The following is an 11,444-nucleotide window of genomic DNA, read 5'->3' as shown; positions in this document are numbered from 1 at the left end:
GGGCGCGAAATACAATAAAAAGAAAAGAAGAGCACGGGATGAAATAGAAGAGAATATAATTAACAAAGTAATGTTGCAGTACAGAAAATAGGTAGTAAAAGAATATCGAACAGAAGCTAGCATGAAAAGAAAAGAAAAGAACAGAAAAGAAAATGCGGTGGCAGCTTGGTGCACGCTCGCTTACGCGTCGGCTCACGCGGGCGCACGCGGCCTCGGGAGAGATTAACAACTTCCCGTGCCATTTAGCTCGACGAAACTCGGGCTCGAGCGGTCCACATCAACGCGCGCTAAACAGACCAGACTGATGTTTGTAAACAGTCGCAATACGATCCGAAATGTAGATGCCCGCAATACCTGTGATATAGTCAATTTTACGCGATACAGGAGTTGAGGAAGTAAACTCTAATGCTTTTACGTTTATAGATATTATAAATTTATTATATTTTGTATATAATAATGTAGTATATAATAGCTGTTTATATATTATTGTAGAAAATGTATAGCAGTTTTCGAATGTAGTTTGGTGCTCTCAAATATGTAGTAACACTGCGCCTAAAAGGAAATAGCGTATTATTTAAAAAAATTTAATCAGAAAACTAAATATCTAAAAAAAATACATACAACTCTAGAAATCCTCCATGGTATGATATGTCTTAAAACACGGAAGAGGGCTCCGCCGCTGTCACACAGGACTTTTTTCAGGCCGTGTGACGGGACTGCACCGGGGTTGCATATACTGGTGGCGATGGTGGTGGCTGGGCATCCATCCCACGGGCGACTCTATCAGCTGTTCTTCCTGCCCATGCTATCCCTGCCTTCCGCTGTCTCGGCGACGTAGCCGCTCTCTCAATCCTTCCTGGATGCTGGGTCCTCGATGCTGGTTCACGATGAGGTCCTCGGTGATGGTCCATGATGATGTCCTCGATGCCGGTGCTCGAGCCAGTGCCCTACGGGGAATGGTGACAGGGACGGAGGGGTGGAGGGGAGGGATCTTATCCTAAATATACTAACTAGAACACTAAATATAAGTGATTAACGATACTAAATATCCGCAATTACCAATACTAAATATAAACGCTATACTCAAGGCCTGTGGGACCTCGAGCCAGGAAGCGGAGGGGAGTCCGTGGTAACATTTTTGTTACAAAATATACAACTGATTATTTCTGTTCCTTCATTTGCAATCTTCATAGTCAAAATACATTTATCGTTCCAATAACCAATGCCTTAACAATTTAACGTTTTCCATCGAAAATTGGAAATGGGGAACATGATGGTGTGAATACCGGGTGAGTAAGTTCTTGCGCAGGTTTTGCATCTCCTAGGTCCACGATGTGTTCAGATTGTCCTATGAAAGCTCCCAACCAACTCTTCTTCTCCAGCTCTTTCACATAGATCCTGGAGGTATCTTGCAGAATAACCCGCAGAATTTTCTTAACGTGATTGTACGGTACATCACCGGAGGTCCAAGAGATTCTATGAAAATTTCTTTCTCGCCACAAATTAATACTCTTGTACTTGGCAGGTAAGCAATTCCATGGACAAGGTGGTTGAAACAGAAACGTTGCAGGCTCGGAGAAATTGCTGCCCACTCCAGTCACAGAGAATTCTTTCAACATAAACTCGTTCGAGGGTTTCTTGAAACCTTGTACGTTTAGATGACGTTTAGATTAGGATGAATTCCATTTTGATAGACTGCGCAGGGAGAGACGATTGCAGCTTCTTTATACCAATTTTTTCACCCCACCACTGATCGGGTTGTATTCTACTATACGATCGTGCAAGATCAGGTAGAATGTCGATGTATCGGCAGGGAAATTATTTTTCGCCTCGAATTCCAGACGAATATCGACAGGTCCAAGTTTAAGGGATTCATTTTGCTTGGAGCAATCCATAACGTTCAATGGAGCATACTCGAGAAATTCATTCTTCAGGAGGTTCAGGATCCTTGCCATAGTACGTAGCTTGAAAGTTTACGTACATCTCGTACAGCAGAGCAAACAATGCAAAAAAACGAATGCTTTACTTTCCTCTTGTGACCTTAAATCCTAGATTTTCCAGAAACAAGACGTTTCGACGTGTTAGCGGCTTGAGAAGCGGTCGACGACTGATCCCTCTTTGGCATATCGGTCTACTATTATAACCATTGTCAATTTTCCTATTGCAGACGATACCTATTATCGCATGGATTTGACGTGTAGCCTGATCGTTATGACTTCTCCTTGAAAATTCACTAGGTCTTCGTCTTGATCGACTATTCGAAGCTGCAGGTGATCTGTCGTCTTAGTGGTGATCATCTTGGGCGTTCATCTTGAGCTTCTAGAACGCGTTGAGTGAAGCCCAACAAACGACCTATGGAATCATTGAGTCGAAAGTCCACATCACTGTTGCACGTAATTTCGCTGCTCAACGTATTGTTAGGTTTAATGTGAATGACGATGCTCTTGTCCGTCAACGTGCTATGCACGTAGTTTTCGACATCCTCAATCTCGTAGCTACCAGTAGGTATAGTGATAACTTCATCCCTCACGTAGAGCTTGTGATCCGTGTCCACATTGGGAATCGAATTGAAGGTTAGCAACTCGACGAGTCCCAGAGTGTAATTTTTGTACGGGGAAAGCTCGACAGGAGGGATGTATTCAGCTTCCAGTATGGAGGAGGTGCCTAATAATGTTAACGTGAATGAATCCTCCACGATTGCAAACGCTCAACTGCCCTTGGGAAATTACATAGCAAGTTTATATTGTAACTATAAGAGTTACTTGGATTCTGGAAGAATCCGAATACTCAGGGAACGAAGTCGAGGGAGGTGTGTAAATGCATTAGTGCTTGGTGTACTATTCATTTTCAGGCAAGATTATTTACAGAAAATCCGTATGATTACGTTCTTATTATGACCGACCAGCTTGCTTTTAGCTAGTGATGTGGTACGAGACAAGATTTTCATCAATCTCGGTTGGTTATGCTTGCGTTTGTCTTTCCTTTTAATATCTTGTATCGATTGTTTGACATCACGTTCTCGGCTCGAAATTTCTTGAATTAATAAGCGAGCCCAAGCAAGACTCTCGAATACTCTCGAATAAGTTAATATTATATTGCAGTGAACAATGAACAATATATGAGGCAAGCTGTTAAGTTATTCTTTATTTTTTTTATTATATATATTTTCATATATATTGCTTCCAGAAAGACACTCACAATTTCTCTTCGACCACCTTTTCGTTATTCGCTATTTTCGTTTTTATTAATGACGAGAGAGTGCACGCTATCCACGAATTCAAGCATAACACGCTTCTGGCAGATTCGTTATTTAAACGGTTTCTGTGTTTGCGAAATACAAGCGATGCTCTTGAAAAAAAGCGTTCAACACGCACCGATGTTGCTTGTATACACAAGAAATCTCTTTCCATAAGAGCGAGTGTCGGAAATCGATTTTCGTGCTAGCGCCACCATGTTAATATATTATCGTTTTTAGTAGCACGGTTAAGGCTTAAGTAGTTATTGATTTCTTTTCGCCAATCCCCAATCGGAATTGAAACTTCTTCCAAATAACTCGATTCAAACAACGAATTTAAATCGAGTACGTCTTCGTTGTTAACAACGGAACCACAAGCCACATAATTTATATTTTCGCTATAATTAGTCGTAGCAACAACAGGTGCATCGAGTGCTCTACAGTTAAAATATTTTGTACTGTAGATGTGCCCAACTGATTGATGGACTCTTTTGCCATTTCTTTACTCCAAGCAGATCGCTGGAACGTCTCGATTTTGTGACGTGGGTCAAGAATAAGCACTACGCAGTACATCCAATTGGCTTTAGAGTAATGCTTAACAAGTTTATCTCGAGATGCCGCTACGGCATGAGATATAATACCATCGATTGACTTTAGCTAAGAGGTTATGGCGCGTGATTGCAGGCAAGCTTCAAGCTTATCAAGCAACATATTTACACTTATAATGACTAATGGTAACGATGCGTACTTGTCACCACTAAGGGCGGTGGACAGTACTTTAAAGTGTCGGAGGAATTTAGGAAGCTCTGTCAATAGAGCCCATTCATTTTCCGAAACAGAAGACGTCTTAAGAATGATATTATTTCCACACAGGAAATTAAGGGCTTCTTTCATTTCAATTGCTGTATGGATCATGTCACAGGTCGAGTTCCATCGCGTTGCCACACCAAAGTTCGGTGACATCATCTTGCTATTTGTTGTTTCACAGCACGCCTTGAAAGAAGAAGAAACGACACGGCGTATTACTGACAAACAGTATACGAGCAGTGTTTTGCGGACCATCCAATTGCGGAAAGACAAAGTCATTGCTCACTCTCATAACTCATCCTAACGGATTAAGATTCGAAAACGTCTACTTATACTCAAAATCGCTTGATCAGTCAAAGTACAAGTTTTTAGAATGTTTACTCGCATCCGTGGAAGGCGTCGAGCCGTCATCGCTTTACGGATCACGAACAAGTGTTGCCACCGAACGAGGCACGTCAAAACTCGATAATTATTTACGACAACATAGCTTGCAAGAAGCAAGATAACTTCAGAGCCTTCTTCAGTATAGGACGACACAGGGACGTTGACTGTTTCTATCTCTGTCAGACGTACGCTCGCATTCCTAAACATCTGGTACGGGACTATGCTAATCTGCTGGTGCTGTTTAAGCAGGATGAAATGAATCTCAAGCATGCGTACGATGACCATGTAACCACTGATATGACTTACGCACAGTTTAAAGATCTGTGTTCGACATGGTGGAACGGTGATAAGTATGGGTTCCTCGTAATCGACAAGGACAGTGAGCTTGACGGAGGTAGATACAGAAAAGGATTCGATTGCTTCGTGAGCATAAATGAATGATCATTGAAAAAATGAATGCAGTAGCATTTTGGATTCAGTAACGGCACCATCCAACGCAGAAAACTTCAGAAGCAAAAAGACGTCTTATGCCAAATGCTAAAGCCAGCAATGCAATTCGCAAAAAAACATAGAATGATAAAATTGGGTAGAGAGAACGTCGAACAGACGATGAGTGAGGTCTTCAAACCGGTAGTGACTCCACTGCAGAAACTAGTGAACGTGTCTCAGCCGGAGCGTAATTTTATCAAAGACGAGATTAAAGATGAAATAAAGCAAGACGTAGAAGCAGATGATACGTTTAGATCGGCTGATAAATCTTTCAAGTCGTTAAAGAACGATTCTTTCGAAGGAGTTGATGAAGAAGGAGAAGAAGAAGGCAAACATGTTAATCAAGATGAAGGAGATAACGATGACGCAGATGTACCCGTTAATCAGAACGATCCTATACAACAGTATCTCGATATGTTACTATCGAATCAAGGAAAGCATCTGGATACCGCCTATGGTATGCGTAAACTCGCTAAGAACAAATTGATGATATGCGGTTCGCCTATCAGTTTTGAAGGTGATCGAATCCATATAGGCGATACGAGTTACTTGAAAACTGCGGGTTTGATCGAACTCTTGTTCAGGAAAGTGCCTGACGATACTAGTATAACCCAGAATGACTTGGCCAATTACAAAAACATTATTGTAACGACGAATGCACATAGGAAGTACTATAAATCATGATGCAATTCGTAAGAGTAAGAGTTTCAAATTTAGTAACGTTATTGCAAAACTGATCGAACAGCCCTCTGTAACGGGCAAAGGTTATAGTACCGCGGTACATAATCGCTTGCAAGGTCGGACGTACGGATTACGTGTACTGGAACGATCTCAAGGAACTGGTAGACCGCCTCCGCCTGTTCCCTGCGTCTCACGAAGCTGGTAACCCCAGTCACTCGAACGAAATCGTATCGATTATCGTAGAATTGCATGAGGCGGGAATCATTTATTAATTCGATAAAACGATCGCGATCGCCACTTTGAACATGAGCGTCGACGTGTTTGGACGTCAGTTGAGTAGCAGGACCGCGGTTACAACGGCTGCAACGTTGCCGATCCCGAGGAACAAAGTGATGCTGTGACCTTGAATCTGATGAAAACTGTAGTGCAGCAGGAGGTCATTACCGTGTTTCAAGTGACTGCTGGAATGCGCAATGATATCGATAACAACAACTTGATGATTCAATCTCTCGATTCCACCACGAAGGAAGCGTTGAAACGTCTGCAAGCTGATATCGAGGAAGGACAAAAATTGGCTATTTGCGACTCTCTGATCATTTCCCAGCTGGATGCCAGACTAAGTGCACTGGAAAATAGATGGAAAAAAGTTAGCGGTGGTGAAAGAACTGCATAGACCTGCTAGGAGAAATTACCAACGTCGACACGTTGACGTCTGTGGGCTGGACGAGACTTGGCAAGCGGATCTCGTTGACATGTCAACGTACGCCAGAGAGAACCACGGATACAAGTATCTGCTCAGCGTCATCGACATATGTTCAAAGTTTGCTTGGACCGTGCTAACGAAGAGCAAGAACGCTAAAGACGTGATAGCAGCTTTGAGATCTATATTGGCGCAGGGTCAAATCCCGAAGAAATTGCATGTTGACAAAGGCCGAGAGTTTTAGCATTCCGAATTCAAGGATCTTATGCAAAAACACGGTATTACCCTGTATTCGACATTTAGTAACTTGAAGGCATCGATCTGCGACCGTTTTAATCGTACTCTGAAAAGTAAGATGTGGATGCAATTTAGCTTACAGGGAAATCACCGGTGGCTGGATATCTTATCGGACTTGGTATCGGACTCTTACAATAACAGTAAGCATCGCACCATTGATATGAAACCGACAGATGTGACTGCTCGTAACGAGAAGGAATTACTGCAACGGGTGTGCAAGAAATTCAAAGCCAAGTCCACACTTAAACGATCAAAGTTTAAAGTCGGCGAAAAAGTACAAATCCGCAAATTTAAACACATCTTCGAGAAAGGTTATACACCCAATTGGATAACTGAATTTTTCACGATAAGTCGAGTGAAGAATATCGATCCAGTGTCGTAATAACTCAAGGACTACCAGGATCATCCCATCGAGGGTGGCTCTATTGATCATGAACTTACCAGCGTCAAGTATCCCGACATATATCTTGTGGAGAAGGTACTGAGGAAACGTGGACACAAGCTATTTGTGAAATGGTAAGGTTTCGATGATTCGCACAATAGTTGGATAGATAAGTCGGATTTTTAAGGTGTTTGAAATAAACCAGAACTAAAATATTTATTACCTCTTGTTATTTATATTTTCTTACATATTATTTACATTTGTATAGAATATTTACATTTATACATTCTTATTGTCATATTATATATACATCTTACATTTTATAACCCCACGGAAGAATGTCGGTCGTACTAGGAAGAATGACCCTTTTGTCTTCATTCCAGCTCAGTGCTACCGTTTTCTGTTGTACGATATAAACTTTATGTATTTTACTCTGAATTAAATTTTGATATTTTAGTAAATTTTGGTGATGTAAAAGACACTGAATATAATCATCAAAGGTAATTATTTTTAATGTAGATCCTTTGACTTCTTTCGCACGTCTCTTATCTTTGTTTTCTCCTAAAATTTTGAAGGAATATAATTTTGCTCGCAACCCTACACATTGAACCATAATTTTTCCATTATTTTCGTCCTTCATTGATTCTAATACTTTTTTATTTGCCAGTGGTATATCATAAACATTATCCAGAGGATAGTCTGAGGTGTCAAATTGATTTAAGTCACATTTAATATACTCATAGATATTCAGAACAGTAAAGTAGTATACGAGACTATAGGTGTCGGTATACATCAATTTAGCTTTATCACCAAAAGTATTTTGTATATAGTTATAGTGAAAATCGTATATGTACGTTTTAGAAATGTCTAGGATAGAACATCCTGCGTATATCGGTTTATTGAATTTAATTTTTGTTCGATTTAATTCCACTATGATCATATCTTCATCAAATACGGTACAGCTATGAAAATTTGGTTTTGCAATCAGAGCCTTTGCTCTGTACGCTCCATCCTACCTAGTAACCAGTCTAATGTCCTTTTGTTTTCTAAAATTTGCCACCGTTTTACCGAAAACCGAATTATTCATAAGTTTATCAAAGTTTTTTTCAAAATCATTATTCGATTTTTTTCTCGTTTCGGTGTTCAAATCTATATATTTTTTGAGCCACACGATGAATTTTTGTTAACTTTATACCTATTATCAAACACTGTTTCAAATTCTTATAATGAATGATGTATCTATCTTTCGGGAGGAGCGAAGTTATCAATTTCGAATTGTTAAAGCGTGGAGGAGTGTACTGCTGTGGACAGAGAAGCAAATCTTTATGAAGTTCTTGAAGTTCGATCGGATACTCCAAATCAATTTCGAATATGTAACCCGTAAGAGAGTCATCAGGAATATTGCGAATATTCAATTGCTCAAAATTTTCTTCCATTTCGAATGAGCCTACTAGTAAAGATTGGCTCATAGCTGGACCGTATAAATTATTTACGTCATAGTACATAAGATACGACTCTTCTTTGCTTGGATCGAAATCTGCTCCCATGTATCTATTTTTAGCCCTGGCGTATCTGTTGAAGCATTGAGCTACGCCACCTCGGATACCTCTCTCGATAAATAACATCTCCACATCAGTCAGCAGCTCAAGTTCAACACCCGTACACTTGAGCATAGCGTCGAAAGCAAGGCCCGGTGCAGTGTAATAGTGTAGAGGATCTAAATTGTATATGGCGTATCAATTGCGTCTAAAATTTTCAAAGATATCAGCTAGAAGGAGAACATCGGTTTCCAGATACAAATCAGAATATTCACCTAATGTTTTCATGCAAAAAGTTTGCCAAATATTGCAAGCGTGATCATAATCTGCTTCTGAAATTCCTTGGTTATTCAATTTTGAATAAAATTCTTCTTTTACGGGTAATCGATCCTCTTTGAGTTTTTCTCAATTATCAATATATTCGTAGGTAAAAACACCTTTTCTAGTCAATAAATGGAATTCCTCTACATTATTACAATGTTTACGCGTAATTAGTTTTTCATCATCTTTCAAATAGGATGCTAATTTTTCAATACTACTTGGCATAAATCTAAACGAATCAATAAATCGATAATTTACAATAGTATCTTTGACGCTCTTCGTGAAAGATTTATATCTTTCTTTGTTTACTGCTAAGAGGTTCATTGAACCCTCGAAAGATGTAGCTTGAGCTCTAATCAAGAAGTGTGAATCATAACCAGATAAGTTATGAAATATGGCAGGATCGGTATGTGAGTTCTTATAGTTCAAATTACACCCCTGATGTGCAGCACCGCGATATGTGCCTGTAAAATGGCAATGATCACGATGCTTGGCATCCTGAGGTGTAAACGGTTTTTCACAAACATGACAAATCTTGGCCGAATAAAATTAATTAATTTGTTTGAAATTTAAAGATTCCATTGATACGATACGTTTTAGGTAAAATTCTATAATTTGAGCTAATTCCTTTAATTGGAACATGTCTTTGGTAGAGAGTTGTGTTTAACGAGTTAGACTTATCCACAATTGGCTCTAATATACACTCGATGTCAGCATAAACGACAAACGGGACAGGTTCTTTATACTTACAATTTTTAAATTTCATAGTTTTATTTTTTTCATCCGGTAATACGACTCTGCATTTATTTATATTTGCACAATCGAGTCTATGTTTTTCAAAAGAACTTTCTAGTCTAAAGTGACATAGACATCTGTCACACAGTCTGGTACAACTATGATGCTTTGAAATTTGTGAACTCAGTAAACGGAATAGATTTCGAATCCAAGCAAAGTGATACACTACCGTCTTCCATGTCCACATCATCTCCATTCGAATAAATTTTTGTTGCCAACATGAGTAAATGAATCGCTTCCTTGTTTGGTTTTTGCTCACTTAGGTAAATTGGTACTATGTCATTACCACTATCACACTCTATACCGTAAACGTTAATTACCAAATCATTCATCTTCTCAAATTTTGAAATGTCCTTTAAGCCAACGGGAAACTGTAATCCTTCATACCTTAGCACTGAGCTGAAGTGGGGGTACGAACTGATTCTGTCTACATGATCTTTTGCTGGATGAAGGGTTGCCGTAACCGACTAGAGAAAACAATACGGATCGTTGTTTCTAATGTTCACGACTGCTTTCTTGTTTTGGACATTCTTAGGCAAGTCGATGAATGTTGATAGACCACCGTATATCTGTTGATGTTTACTGCTAAGTTTATAATTTCTATCAATGACCAACCAAATTCCCTTTCTTGAAAGTCTTCAACCTTAGCTAGTAACTTTTCCTTCACATTTGTATTAAACCAGTCGCTGATATCGGTGGATGGTAGAATAACTTCGTTTTCAGTGTTGAAGAACTTTAGTTCTTCGACAATCTCGCCACCTTTTATGGTCTAGAATTTACATGATAAGACGACGTTCACTTTCAAATTTCCGTCCTTTGAAAGTGCGTTTTTACTCTCGCAGTATACAATTTTCTGAAATCTTCCAGGAAACGGCCCAAGTCCTTATGTCTCAAGTTTGCAATGACTCCAGTCCTTATTTTTCTCTTAAAGGCAGATTTCAAGTCATCCCAACGCAGTCTGTCACTTCTTCTCTCTCTCGCTGTTCCTCCACTTCTTTTTTGAAGTTGTTGTTTACATTTTTCGTTCAGAGATTTGAGGATTCCGATCGTTGTTAAAATGTTGATTTTCTCTTCGATCGTAAGAGTAACGTTTTAAATTTTATTTAAAAGTCTGATATTTTGAGTGTCAAATTTCGTCCATTTTTCAATTTCTGCAATCGATGATCCCTTCTTCAGAAGTTTATATGCTCCTTCCATAATCTCGATCAACTTTTTATACTTTGCAGAATCTATCTCGTTAATACCAGTAATGCACTTGAAGATTTAACAAACAATGATCGCTGTGCATCATCGAAGGGTCTTTTATACGAAGGTTTCAAGGTTTTTCTGGAATTGTTTTGCATCGGTTTGAGCGATAAGACACCTACCCGAATTGCGCACTTTGAGCTCGAACTCTACATCAAAAAGTTTCCGAAGTGCACAAAGGGTCGTTTGTCTTCTGCGAGTAATTCGATACCCTGAGTAACAAGGTCAAAACCGTGTCCGGCTGCCGTCTGAAGTCTGCTTGGGGGTCGGGGAAGTCATCGAAAGTTTCGGGGCGGAGGGTGGGGCTGCCGTTCGAAACCTGTACGAAGGCTTCCTGGAATCGAATGGCTGACGAGAGCGAACAAATTTCCTGGAATCGATGCTGCTGCTACATTCTCGATGCGCAATTCTGCGAGATAAAGTTCAAAGTCAAAACTGTTTTTTCCATCAACGTAGTATCGCGTGTATTCGAATCAATGTCAAGATCCATGCATCTTACAGACGGAGTGACTTACGTTCTAGAACGTTCGGATGAATCTTAGCCCTCCTCCGACGAAGTTGCGTCGCACG

At 39.8% G+C, this 11,444-nt stretch overlaps 1 protein-coding gene across 1 annotated transcript in view; it reads left to right on the top strand.

Moving 5' to 3' along the window:
• The window catches only part of LOC112493899, an 8,209-nt gene extending 850 nt beyond the window's left edge, over positions 1–7,359 (top strand). The window contains exon 2 of the mRNA XM_025081830.1: positions 703–7,359. Within this exon, the coding sequence (XP_024937598.1) occupies positions 4,961–5,599 (639 nt within the window). The 5' untranslated portion in view covers positions 703–4,960 and the 3' untranslated portion in view covers positions 5,600–7,359. The remainder of the gene's footprint in view (positions 1–702) is intronic.
• The last annotated feature ends 4,085 nt before the right edge of the window (positions 7,360–11,444 follow it).

Source organism: Cephus cinctus, unplaced genomic scaffold, assembly GCF_000341935.2.
Source record: "Cephus cinctus unplaced genomic scaffold, Ccin1 Ccin1_scaffold0184, whole genome shotgun sequence".
NCBI lineage: Eukaryota > Metazoa > Arthropoda > Insecta > Hymenoptera > Cephidae > Cephus > Cephus cinctus.
This window is presented reverse-complemented; position numbering and strand designations above follow the sequence as displayed.